Source organism: Petaurus breviceps, unplaced genomic scaffold (assembly GCF_028583685.1).
Source record: "Petaurus breviceps papuanus isolate PSGF00001 unplaced genomic scaffold, PetGlider_PUasm1.0 81, whole genome shotgun sequence".
Lineage (NCBI taxonomy): Eukaryota > Metazoa > Chordata > Mammalia > Diprotodontia > Petauridae > Petaurus > Petaurus breviceps.
Genome location: NW_027186546.1, coordinates 7160539 through 7175039, shown reverse-complemented (window position 1 = coordinate 7175039; position 14501 = coordinate 7160539). Strand labels below are relative to the sequence as shown.

The window sequence follows — 14501 nt, the reverse complement described above, 5'->3', positions numbered from 1 at the left end:
TAAAATGGGAATAATAATAATAGCATCTAAACCCCCCAGGGTTGTTGTGACAGTACAATGAGATAGTTGCAAAGTACTTTGCAAATCTCCAGTTGCTATATAAAATCTAGCTATCATTAGTCACTGAATGCCTGGAAGCTGTTACCCCAAGTACCTAAATAGGTCATGCAAAAATGATGTGGTATCATGTTTACATGTTTAGTTCAAGTCGGCAGGCACTTCCTAAACTCATTTTCTTCTTACTGTCTGTTTCCTGAGTATCCACTCAAACGCTGACTGAAGAAAGAAATGACATGGCAAAAAAAATCACCATCCCAAGTGGTTCAGCCACTGAGATGCTGTTTTTATCATGGATAGCCATAATCCCGTGAGGTTCTTGTCCCCACTGAGTTGAAATTGTCCTTTCAGAAGCCTCCAAGTAGCCTGTTATCCAGGGCTAGACAAAGAAATACTAGCCCCCAGCTGTGTGTGGTATTGTGGCTTTGTGTTAGACCTACAAAATATGTTTTGCAGAAGGGGAAATAAAAGGCAATTGCCGGTTCAGATGGATTATCGGCTCCGTTTGGCTCTGGCTGTCAGTGATAAGGCACTGGCCCCGGGTGGGTGGGGGAAGGAAGAAGTTTGAGATCCCTGAAATAGTCTTTGTCTTTTCTTTTCGCAAGGAGTTGTCATGTCGCCTTTTCTTCGAATTGGTTTGTCCAACTTTGACAGTGGGCCGTATCAGCCATGTCAGGGAGAAGTGGTCAGCCCATACTGCGCTGTGCTTGTCAAAGAATCTGTTGAATCAGGTAAGCAATTAGAAGAGCTTATGCAGGGGGAGGGAGGAAGAGGAGGGGTCTCTGGTGCAGGAAAGCTCTTCAGGCCAACTGTGGGGCATGACCAGGACACAGGTATTCAGAGTCATGGCATTTCAAAACTGGAAGTGATGTCAGAGTTCAACTTGCTTTTATGGATGGGGCAACCAAGGCATAGAGAGGTAAAGTAATAATAGAAATCATCCAGTTAATTAGTGACATAATCAAGACTAGAAATCAACTGGTCCAACTCCCAGTCTGGGATTCTTTTTACTATGGCATGCTGCCTCTCTTTGTTATAAATTCTTTCTGCCTTGGAATCTTTGTAACACTGTGTACAGACAAAGCCAAGGGGAAAATGAGGTACATGGAAATTCTGTTGGAGAAGTAGGGGAGGACTTGCTTTTAAGAAAAAAGTTGAGGTGGAATTGGTGACCTAAATTATCTGTTCTTGCTATTTACACCAATCCAATCTCTTTCATTGTGTTGAGTAGACTATGACTTTGGGGAGATCTATAAAGAAAGAACCTTTTCTTATCGGGATGTTATTCAATCTCCTTAGACTCCATTTCCTCATCTTTAAAATAAATTTAGATGGACTAGACAGCCTCTGCGGTCACTTCCAATTCTAAATTTGTATTCATGTATCAGATAAATAAGTTCAAATCCATCCTCAGACACTTAACACTTACTAGCCGTGTGATCTTGGGCAAGTCACTTAACCCCAATTGCTCTACCTTCCCCCCTCCAGAAAGCAAAAAAAAAAGTGTGTGTGTGTATGCACGCATGCATGTGTGCGTGTATAAAATGTAACTATGATTTAACATTCCTTTTCTGGGCACAATCAATCAAGAAATATTCATTAAGTGCCTACTGAATGCCAAGAACTGTACCAAGTGCAGGTGATCCAAGTACAGACAAGGAAACAAATTCTGTTCCCAAGAAAACTCCATTCTAACTGGATAATATAGTTTTACAGAATGCCATCTGGTCAGGTGTATGAAACCTGAATTCTCTTCACCGTCACATCTATCAGTCTGCATTCCTGTTAGGTCTCTGCTACCCTCATTACAACCTAAATCTTGTGGGGTTTTGAGCCAGAAAAGGGAAGCAGCTTGCCATAGTGGAAAGAGCTTAGAGTTTGGAGTCTGAGGCAGACCTGGGTTTAAATTTCAGCCCCTCACCTTTTGTGAGCTGAGGCAAGTCAGGGAGAATCTGCACTTCAGAGTCTTCATTTATAAAATTAGGGTTTTTAAAATCTAAGATCCCTAAGGTTCTTTCTAATACAATATTCCATGAACTTTAAGCCTTAGCCCTTTGCAGATTAACTTGCTTCCAGTGTTATACTGTTTTTACATCAGCAGGCATGGATTTGGGGAGGTTACGCTGCCAAGAACTCACTGGTGTCAGCCTATAATAAATCTTTCGTGATTCCACAAAATCACGATTTTAGAATCACAAATTTAGAATGTGAAGGAGCCTTAAAGGTCATCTAGTCTGACCCTCTCATTTTATAGATGGGGAAACTGAGGCTTTCTGAGATTAAGAGATTTGCCTAAAATCACCCAGGTAGTAAGTGGCAGAAACAGAATTTGAATTCCCATCTTCTAACTCCAAATTCATTACTCTTCAGACCGAGAGCTAATGTGGTGCTACTCTAAGCTTTGCATTTGAGAAACTCTAGCTAAATATGTCCTAGACAGGATTCCCTAGGTGCAAATTCTAGAAAGACTTTGTTTTCTCATATTCTTCAAAATTAAAAGTTGCCTGCTTCATGGAGGATGGCATTGTAGCAGTCACCCTCAGCCCATCCAAACTGAAGGAAATGGGTTGCTGGCCACTGAGTTTTCTTCTGGCCTGGTGTTTGATACAGCCACCTAGCTACCCCAGAAGTGAGCATTTATCTCCCCCCAAATGAAAACCTTTCAGATGTCGCTGAAGTCTTTGAAATGGAAAATGCCTGCCTTTTGCAAATCAGCTTTTGACCTAATGGGCCTCCTGGATTTAGTTCCCTTTATAACCACAGGTTTCACTGACATTTGCCTCCTGGGGGGAATTTCTTTTTGGCTGAGTGTTTGAACTTGGTCTAATCAGTGGTATGAATCAAGGGACCTTGTTAGAAAAAAAAAAAAGGAAACTTTGCTTTTCTGAAAGGTTAACCTGTGAAATTGTTGAAGGCCTTTTTTTTCAAGATCTACTACAAGATTGTACTGAGATTAAAGTAGTACTCACTGGCCTCAAGACATATCAGACCATGGGACCATATTTTCCGTGATAGGTCAGGCCCTGGCAGGGAAGAAGCTAACCAATGACTCCCAAGAAAGGATAGGACAGTGGAGGTCAAGCTGGTATTTAGGCTTTAAGGGTATGAGTCTTGCAAAAAAATGGCAAAGCTTTCTGGTAACAGCTAATATCAGGTTGGTCTTATATATTTTTAGAAAATGAATGAGTATAAAACTCTGCTTTGAAGTATTTTTGTTGGTGTTGTTCTGATGGTTTGAGGAGAAACAGAGAAGAAACTAGAAGGTAAAATAGACTTAAAACTGGAAAAGGCCTCCAGAGGTCACCTAATCCATCGGTGTCAAAACTCAAGTAGAAAGAGGGAGTGGGGTGAGGAGGGGCCTCTGTGTGTTAGCAGAATTAGAATAAATCCCATAGATGATAGTTTCCATTTTTACTGAAACTGGTGCATACTCCACATTGGAAAGGCTCCATGGTGAGTAGATGGCAAAATGGACTTAGAGGCAGGAAAACGTAAGACACTTAATTGGCTCCATAACTGAGGTAAGTCCCTTCATCTCTATGGGTCTTGGTTTCCTCATCTGTAAGATGGGAGAATTTGCCTTAATGGCCTCTTAAGTCCCTTCTAGCTCCAAATCTGTGATCTCACTCACCAGTTATTTCTTGAACTAGTGTAAGGCACTGTCCTCCTCCAGTCCATAAGCCCTTTCTGTGCATGTCTCTCACAAATTCTATGTGCTGAACAGTGGCCCAAATACTGTTACCATTCATGACATCCTATCTGCTGTGACTTTGTGCACACACTGTCCCCCGTATCTAGGAAGGCACTTCCTTGGCCCCTTTTCCTCTCAGTACTCCTGGCTTCCTTCAAAGCTTAGCTCACATACCATAGAAGACCTAACCTCATTTTCTCAGTTGCTAGTGGCTTGTTTCCTTTGGGAAATTCCTTTGTATGTATTCGAGATTTTCTATGAAATTGTGTGTTGTTTTCCCCAAGAAGAATGTAAGCTTCTTGAAGTCAGGAATTGTTTAGATTTTGTCTCTGCGTTCTCAGAATAAATAAATATTTGTCAAATATTCTCAGAATAATAAATATTTATCAAATTGAGTTGTTGTGCAGGATACTTGGCTCCTACCCTCTAGAAGTTTAGATCAACTAGTTTGTTTTTAGGCCCTGAATCTGTCCCCTCAAGGAGGATTTTTATCTTTGGCTTTATCAGTCCCTTTGAAGGATTTGATTTGTCATTTTTATTTGCTTTAAGTGAGAAATTTCCACTAAATCTATTCCAGTGCCTCATCTTGATATAAAGCTCTAGATTCTTAAAGGTTATATGGGCAGCGAGGTGGCACAGTGGGCCTGGAGTCAGGAGGCCCTGAAATCAGATTTGACCTTAGTCACTTATTAGCTGTGTGACCCTGGGCAAGTCACTTAACCCCATTTGACTCAGTTTCCTCATCTGTAAAATGAGCTAGAGGAGGAAATGGCAAACAACTCCAGTCTCTTTGTCAAGAAAGCCCAAATAGGGTCACAAAGAGTTGGATATGACTAAACAACAAAAGCAGAGGACAAATTCTGGAAGACTAGGGCCTCCTGGTAGGACGAGCTGAAAAGGCTTTGAGTATAGGAGGCAGAAAGAGAAGTGAACAAGCATTTATTAAGTTCCTACAATATACTGGGCACTTTGCTAAGTACTTTACAATTATTATTTCATTTGGTCTTCACAAGACTGGTACTATTATTATCCCCATTTTACAGTTGAAGAAACTGAGACAAAAGTTAAGTAACTTGCCTAGGACCACCCAGCTAGTAAATGTCTAAGGCTGAATTTGAATTCAGGCTTTTCGGGCTCCAGGCTAGCTCCAGGCTATCTCCACGCTTCCTAGCTGACAGACTGCCTTTTATACAAGGACCAGCATATATAAGTTCAGGTAGATTTGTCACCAGAAGATTGTCCATAAGGTGACAGATTTATGGAGAGTGCTCATCAAGACTTTGAGGAGTTGCTGTTTACCCTAGTGGAAAAACTACACTATCCACATAATGAAATCAGAGATCCCTGAACGATTGCCATGTTGACTCAGAATCATCATTTACATATTGATTTAATTTTCTCCTTCCTCAGTGAAGGAGGTGGCACTGGAGAATATCCAGGATAGATGAAAGATATTTGCAAACAATGCAATATTGTGAGTAATCTATCTTTATATTGTAAGAATTTGGAATTCAACATTTTTTAATTCAAAAAAATTGATAAAAATTGTATTATAGGGGTGGCCAGGTGGCTCAGCGAGTAAGAGCACTGGCTCCAGTGTCGGGATGACCTGGGGATCAAATCTGGGCTCAGATACTTAGCACCACACCCAGAAATAACTGGCCGTGTAACCTTGAGCAAGTTACTTAACCCCAATTGCTTAAAAAAAAAAAATTGTATTATAGGACATGTTCCCTAAGAAGGATACTTTTAGATAGCTAATCCCACCTGAGATGTATTCTTTAATACAATATATCACCCAGGGTAACACTTGATAAATGAAATGTTCCCTAGATTTGGACCTCCTTCTCGAAAGTAATCCCATAGTCCTTTCTCTACTAATTTCACCCACTTCTTCTATCACCATCCTAAAGTGTTGTGCAAAGGTTGGGTGGCAGTTGTGCAAAGACATCTTCTTATCCAAGGAAAGAATACTACAGAAGTTTAAATGATGTTGCCCTGAGATGGTGTAGTCAACACATATTGTGGAATGGTTTGAGATTTCCTCATTGTAAAAGATTTTTTAAAAGCCACAATAAAAGAGTGCTTATGATGAGCTCAAAAACATGCTGTTGTGTCTTTCAAATGGATACATAATCTTTTTCGATGAGTCATTCTTCCTCAGTTGTCAGTGAGCTGGGTCAGCCACACGGTCTCCCTTTTACGCATCAGAAAACCGAAACTAAAAAAGCTTCGGTGTAATATATTCTAAGTCACAAATCAAGTCATTGGTAGAATGGTAATTACTTTTCCAATAGATATAACATTAGTTCAGCCCAGGTCTTCATGCCAAAAGGAAAGCAATTCACTGATAATCCTGCATACAGGAAAGGAGATCCAATCCATATAACAGGAAGAAAAGTAGATTTCAAGATTTTTATGACCAGAATTATCCAAATTGATTATTCAGATGAATTGCTTTGCTGTCAATCTAGTACTTGAATACATGCTGCCCTATGGCTCTCTGATTTGATGTTTCCCAAGGTTAGAGACTCTTATCTTTCAGATTGTGTTGAACATGATTCCGGCCCTCGGTGAATCCTTGTTTAATTTAACCGGATATTATACTAATTTAGTTTACGAGAATAATGTATAAATGTCTTTCTTTTCATAGAAAACGGGCAAATCTATGTCCAGAAGAAGCCTACCATGTACCCACCCTGGGATAGCACCTTCGATGCTCACATCAATAAGGGGAGAGTGATGCAAATCATAGTGAAGGGGAAAAACATCGACCTAATATCTGAAACAACCATAGAACTCTACTCATTGGCAGAGAGATGCAAGAAAAACAATGGAAAGACAGAAATCTGGGTAAATAAGTATTATGTATGTAAAGTCAGTCAATCAAGCATTTATTAAGTGCCTACTGTATATTAAGTACTCGGCATACAAAGACAAACAAAAGACAGTTCCCATTTTCAGGGAGTTTGGTCTGTTAGGGAGGACAACCTGAAAATACATACTCATAAATGAGAGAGAGAGAATGAGAACTTGAATTAATCAGCAGGGGAAAGGCACCAGCATTAAGAGTAATGTTAAATTTTCATATTGGTGACACTACAATTGTCATTACTGGCATTGAGATAAAAAATGTCTATTGTCTTACCTAAAGGTAAGAAGGCGGAAGCACTTCTCTGAAATTTTCACGCAGGTGTATTTTAGATGTGATTTCTTAGCGATAAATATGAAGTAAGGATAAGAGGTATGATATAGAATAAGAAAATATGAAAGCTTGGAAATGTGATGTGTATCAGCTGCATTTGAAGAACATACTGGGGGTTTGATTATGGTCAAAATGAAAGAAGTGTTCCAGAGATTTTGTTCTGGAAAGATCTTGGATTTAGAGCCAAAGTATCTGAGTTCCAGTTCTGCCTGTCACTTCTCACCTGTGTGACCTTGAAGATGTTGTCTCCCTTCTCTGGTCCTCAATTTACTCATCTGTAAAAGTAGGGACTCTACAAGATGTGTGCTACCCTTTCAGCTCTGAATCTATTAGCCCATGAAGCTGGTTTAGAAAGAGCTACCACCAGTTCCCCAATCATGCATATTATCTAGCTGGAACTTTTGGGTTATTTTTTTTTTGTTTGGGGCCCTTAGGACACCCTTCTTAAAGGGGTGGAGATAGGACTATAGCACAGAGAAGTGAAGTAGAGAAATAAAGGGTGGAAAAAGAAGGTAGTTTTTTAAGTTCACTTTTAATTAATCTCTATGTCTACCGCTAATTAACCATTCTGCCATTTGTTCCGTGATGCTGCAATTATTTCAGTTAACCTCCAGTGTTTGTCCAGCAGCTATTTGGAAACATAGATTGAGATTTCGCATTGGTCTCATATGCCACAAAAGTTTTTTAAAGGGTGAGTGGAGCATGAATAATAATGAAGTTTAGGGGCTCAGAAATTTTAAAAGAATTTTGTATTTGAGAATTAAGTTGAGGAACTGTCAACTTTTAAGAGAGAAGAGCATTTGTTTTGGAATGGACTTAAATTTTAACCTCTAATCCATAAAATATTATATGTGTGTACGCTCAATTTAGCAGGAGCACTTAGCTGTCGCAGCAGACAGAATGCCAGGCCTGAGTCAGAAAGACTCATCTTTCTGAGTTTAAATCTAGCCTCCTAGCTGTGTCACCCTGGGCAAGTCACTTAATTCTGTTTGCCTCGGTTTCCACATATACAAAATGAGCTGTAGAAGGAAATGGCAAAAACACTCCAGTATCCTTGCCAAGAACCCCAAATGGGGTCACCAAGAGTTCAGTACAACTGAAAATGACTGAATTGATGGTACTCAATTTTTGCCAGATGTTTTACACATGTCTTATCTATACTGGTTTATATGTCTTAACTTAATGTCTACTCATTGCTATAATACACTAAATAATCTTTCTTTATTGTTTCCAAAAAAGTCTTTCTTTTTTCTGCACATTGGGCATAGGAACTGGAGAGAGGGTATTCTTTTATCATCACGTTAAAGTGATAAGTTTGTTACATTATCCAGTTATCATCATGGGAGGCAGAGACAGGTAGAGCCTAAGGAGAAGAGGGAGGGAATCAGGACTGAACTGAGGTCAGAGGATAAAAGTAAACATGACAGCAGCAAATACAGAACTGAGGGAGAAGGCAGTGACCAAACAGAGACTATGTTGGCTTCTGTGCATTGAGGATTTAGGAAGGAAAAGCTGGGAAACATGAAAGCTCTAAAAATGAATTCTACTTGCTTCCTAACTCTGTCTTTGTTGATGATTTATATTATTCTTTGGGAATTTACTAATTGTATGCCTTGTTGTGTTCAGATCTTTATGTAACTAATTACATGGTCTGTGATCTTTTTCAACTTTGTTCTGCATGGCAATTAAAAAAAACTAGTATTGTTTAAACTCAGTGGTTCCCTCTTACCTCTAGAATTACATACAAACTCCTATAGCATTTAAAGCCTTTCACAATCTGACTCCAGCTTAAATTTCCAGTCGTATTTATTATACATCATTCCCCTTCATACACTCTATGGTTCAGCCAAACAGGTCTACCTAGGGACATTCCACCTCCATCCCCATATCTTTGTACAGACTATGCTCCTCACCTCAGCCTAGAATTCCTAGATTCTTTCAAAGATCAGCTCAAACACTACCTCCTACTTGAGGCCTTTTGTGATCCCCCAAATTACTAGTACCTCACTCCTCCCCCATAACCCATTACCTTGTATTTACTTTGTATATGATTTGTAGATACTTCTATGTGTACATGTTGTTTTCTCTAATAGAATATAAGCTTCCTGAGGAAAGCTGTTTGATATTTGTTTTGTGCACCCCAGTGCCTAGCACAGTCTGCCATAGCAGACTCTTTAAAAAAAATACCCATGATTTACTGATGTCATCTCTCTGTAATAGTGAAAATTACTTTTTTAAGACAAATTTTTTTTTTTGCTATTTTCTCTTTGCTTTTCTTGGAATCTTAAATTTGTGTTTGTGTTTACTTTTCTCAAGCTTGTCATTCACCTATAAGCCTTCAACTGGTTCTTCTGTTCAAAGCATCAGACCCAGTATCTTTACTAGTTATCTGACCTTTTGTACCAAAAATTACCTTTTATGTAGTAACAAAAATTGATTCATCATATATAATGCATTAACATATAAGCCATGTTTTTCTTTTTTAAATTTTTTATTCTGAACTTAACGAATACCTAATACAATGAGCATTTCCATATACACTGTAGAACAGAAGGAAAGGAGGATTATACATAAAACTATGAATTTTTATCATGTAGATTTTGCTCTTCAAGTACATCATAAATTCAATGTGTAACTTTCAAAGCCTCCCTGATTGTGTGTAATTCCTTCTGGCTTTCCTTCTGTTCTCCTCTCATTTGGAGAAGGCGGGTGGTTGGAGAGGGAGGTAAAACCAGTGTCCCTCTCCCACTTCTCCCCCAATAATGCATTGGTATTCCAGCAATAACTGCTTATTTAAACCCCCTCATAAATCATAAATGTTCAAAGAATACTGTTTTCATTTTTTTTATTTTGATATGAAGCTCATAATCAGAAGCTTCATTTGTAATTAGAAGACATTTATTGAGCATCCACTAGGTGCATGTTATTCCTTTCCCTTTTGGTATGTGTTTTTGTTTTATTTTGTTTTGTTTTCTGTCAGTCTACACCTTATAAGAATAACTAGGTGGCACAGTGGGTAGAGTGCCTGCCCTGGAATCAGGAATACCTGAATTCAAAATCCAGCCTTGGGCATTATGTGAAAACAACATGTACACTTAAAGTCACTTAACCCTGTTTGCCCAAGTTTCCTCATCTGTAAAATGAGCTAGAGAAGGAAATGGCAAACCCCTGCAGTATCTTTGCCAAGAAAACCCCAAATGGGGTCACAGAGAGTCGGACACAACTGAAATAACTCCACAACAACAATAATACACCTGCTAACCAAGTCTAAAGAGTGTGTTTCTACATCATTGATATATAGACACTTATTCTTTTACATTTTTAACTTTCTTAACAGTCTAGGCTAGTGTATTTTCATATTCTGAGAAGAGATTTGCCCTCACACTTTCTTTATTCCAACAACTCTTAACTGTGATCATGAACCAATACCTTCAATTAAAAAAAAATTCATGTGTTATCTGTATTATTAGAATAATAATATTAATTAGTTAATATTAATTAGAATACAAACAATCTGGTTCCCTTAATCTTTGCTTTGACCAAATAATCTTCCTTAAGCATGGATATGACTGTTTTCGGGGATTTTCAATGACTCCTTCTTACCTCTCTCATAAATCATAAGTATTCTGCCTAGCTACACGGGTGGGGAACCTTCGGCCTCAAGGCCACATGTGGCCCTCTAGGTCTTCAAATGTGGCCCTGAATAAAATTTGGATTCAGTCAAAGGGCCGCACTTGAGGACCTACAAAGTCCTTTGTGGCCTCAAAGCCACAGGTTCCTCATCCCTGGAGCATTTAAAGACCTCTGTCATCTGCCTTCCAACTACTTTTCTAGTGTTATTTCTTATTTCCCCACTTCTCATACTCTTATAAACAAACTAGAATGCTGGCTCTTCCTGGAACGTGGTATTTCATCTCCCAGCGCTGTCTGAATAGGCCCTCTGCCATTCTGCCTCATTTCTGTCTTAGCTCCCTGGTTGTATTTCTTCTGCTTGAGCCTTCCTTGACCTCCCTGGTGGTTAATGTTCTCTTCCTTCACCAGTCTGCCTTCTAGTGCCACTGGACCGTGAACGCCTTGAGAAGGACTGTCTTTTGCCTGTCTTTACATCCGCAACTCTTAGCATAGTGCCTGCCACACAGGAAGCATTTAATGAATGTTTATTGACTATTTACTTGTCTTTGCTTGTCTTTGCTTGTGTTGTGTCCCAACATAGGATACAAACTCCAGGAAGGTGGGAACTGTTTCATTTTTTGCTTTTGTGTTATCTCCATTGTCTGACATAATTTGCACGTAGTAGATGCTTAATAAATGTGTTTTGAATTTTTAATTATTTATTTATTTTTAGCATTCTTTTTTTTTTTCACATTTTGAACTCATCTGTCTTTCTCCTACTCATCGAGAAGACAAGCAATATATCAATTATATATGTGAAGTCATGCAAAATGTATTTCTCTACGTGCCAATAAGTGTTGAACTGACTTAATGTTTTCCTGCATTTTCCTTAGAAGTAATATGTATGCTGGGTCATTGCATCATTTTTTATGGGGAATTTTTTCATCACTTCCTGGACCAATCCAGTTTAAAATGTTCCCTACTGAGGCAGTGGGGCATAGAGATCCACCGTGCCCTACTGGAAAGTTGAAGGGGGAATAGGAGAAGATATGGGAGAGAGCAGATTGGGGGAGGGAATATTCAGTGGGAATGCTGTTTTGGGGTGGTGGGTAGGGAACATTGGGGAGAAAATTTGTAACTCAAAATCTTGTGGAAATGGATGATGTAAACTAAAAAATAAAAAAGAGAGAAAAAAAGTCAGATCTAAACTACTGGAAAAATATTAATTGCTCATAGGTAGGCTGAGCCAATATAATAAAAATGACAGTTCTACCTAAAAAGCAAAAATGTTCCCTACTGGATTACCTGGTCCTTTGTCAAGGAGACTCTTCCAATTCTTTGATGAATCACTTTCCTTTGCCTATTTAATACTCTTTGTCTGGACTGGCCAAGCTTGGTGAAGAAAGTTGAGTATACCTACTTATAAAATCAGAATGTATCTGTCCTTATGCCCTTCCCTTTTTCCTAAAAATTAAAAACTAAAGCCTGTGCCCTTTACCTGTTCTCTTGTAATCCTTCCATTATGACCAGGATCTAACTCAGGGGTGGGGAATTTTCTGACCTGTTAGTACTCATCAAATAAAAATTTTAAAAAGTACAAAAAAATCTGAGTCAGGACAAAGAAGCCACTGTGAATCTCTCTTAAAAACCAGGTATACTTTCCACTTACCCCTTCCTTTTAGATTTTGACTTCCAAAAATGAGCCATGAATTTTGAGTTGTTCTAAGTGGGAGGGCTGCCTTTCAGGCCATTGCTACTTCTGATGGCAATAATTAATAGGGAGAAAGAACATAGAGAATTGAAAAGTCTTCCATACAGAATCGTCAGTCACTACAATAACCTTTACTGCCAGAGAACTCTAAAATGCTTAGCCTAGGGTTCTCCTCTTACTGTCTGATTTTTCTTTCTTTCTCTCAACCAGTTAGAGCTGAAACCTCAAGGCCGCATGCTAATGAATGCAAGATACTTTCTGGAAATGAGTGGCAAGTGATATTTTTTTCTTACTATTTGGGGGTGAGAAGGGCATGTCTTTTCACACATGTGCCCTTTTGAAATGTCTGTAATGATGGAAAAGGATGGGGGTAGAAATGGGAATGTTGAAGCATCCCATGCTGTTGACATCTCCGATGATGTTCATAGCTTGAATGGATGAACTTAACTCCGTGGACTGCATGCATAATGGGCTATAGGTATTTTTACTCATTCTTTCATTTTCTGACTCTGGGTAAACAATGCTTTAAATTCCGTTTTTGAGTGTAGTTTTGAATCTAATTCTAATTTGAAAGGGCCCTTTCTTTTATCATTAGTCTGGATTCATATGTGTGTATATACTAGCAAATAGGATACCAGGTGATAATGTCATATCAAAAATAATAATAGCAGCTAGCTATTATTATTATATAATACCTACTATGTGCCAGGTGCTGTGCTTAGCCCTTTACAATTATTATCTTATTTGATTCTCACAACCACCTTGGGAGGTAGGTGCTATTATTGGCCCCATTTTACAGTTGAGGAAAGTGAGGCAGCCAAAGGTCAAGTGACTTGTCCAAGGTCACACAGCTAGTAAGTCTCTGAGGCTGGATTTTAACCCAGGTCTTTCTGACTCTAGGCCTGCTACTTTATCAACTCCAAACCCGACACTCTATTGACCACACCACCTAACTGCCTCTTCCAGACTACAATTTTCAAAATAGCCTAAAGAACATAGATGGGTTGGGATTAGCTTCACTGCAGATGTACCCACATGACTGAAATCCCCCATTCTAAAACCGTTAGAGTATGTGTTTATATTAAGTATGTATGAACATGCAGATATACAGGTCATCTGGATAAAGTAACATGACATAACATCTGAGTTTATTCCTAACACGTGGGGGAAGCATTTGAGTGACATTGATCATTGGAAGTATTGTGGAAATGCTCAGGATACAGAGGTGCAGGACCAAAGCTTAAATCACAGCTCTTTCCCTCATTGGCTGGCTTTAGATAATCAGCCATTGCATCATTTCCTCATCTGTATAATGGAGGACGTAGTCTGGGTGACTTCTTAAAGCCCCTTCTGATGCTAAATCTATGATCTATGTGTAATAGAAAGTTATCTGAATTTGGAAGAGCCCTGTTCTACCCCTAATTAGCTGTGTGGCCTTGAACAAGTCATATAAACTTCTCATTCTGAGGTTCCTCACCTATATGATGAAGGTGTTAGATTAGACCAAGGGTTGTTAGCATGACATCCACAGACCTTTTTTGTGGCTAGATTCAGGGAGTGTCTGAACTTAGATGGGAAAAAGAATCACATCTTTATTTTCACTAATCCCTTATTTCCTTTATATTCCTATGTATATTATTTTGTGCATTTAAAAATATCATTGTGAGTAAGAATCCATAGGCTGCACCAGACCACCAAAAGGGTCCATGACCCAAAAAAGTTAAGAACTCCAAAATGAGACCATTTTTAAAGTTCTCTTCCAGCTCTGTGATTCTGTGTCTGCCACCATATCAAGTGTCATATTAATCATTCCCTATTTAAAAAAAAATAATGATGCAAAACGTTACCATGAATTTAAATTACATGTATAAAAAGAGGCTTGTATCATGAAAGTCATATTTATATATACATTGTACACAGCTGTTTGCTACCTCTGTGGCATCTGGTTATTTGTGTGTGTGTACATGCATGTATGTGTATATATACATATATGTAAATCTATATATACACACAATCTGCATATACACACATATATGTATACTTTCTTTTATACTTGAGTATCTAGGTACTCATTAACTAATACAACTCATAATATCCTAAACCTAGGAATGTATGAGAATATTCCCTTGGTAATCAGATGCCACTCATTCCTAATTTTTTTTTTTGCTTTGTTTTTGGTTTTTTTTTGCCAAAGAAAAAGGAAATTTGAATTTTGGCAGGTCTCA

The 14501-nt window shown here is 38.6% G+C and overlaps 1 protein-coding gene across 1 annotated transcript in view; it reads left to right on the top strand.

Annotated features, from left to right (window-relative positions):
- Positions 1-670: 670 nt before the first annotated feature.
- The window catches only part of LOC138176134 (protein kinase C theta type), a 132747-nt gene continuing 118916 nt past the window's right edge, over positions 671-14501 (top strand). Inside the window, exons 1-3 of the mRNA XM_069106902.1 lie at positions 671-788; positions 6402-6601; positions 12487-12547. Of these exons, the coding sequence (XP_068963003.1) occupies positions 671-788; positions 6402-6601; positions 12487-12547 (379 nt within the window). The remainder of the gene's footprint in view (positions 789-6401; positions 6602-12486; positions 12548-14501) is intronic.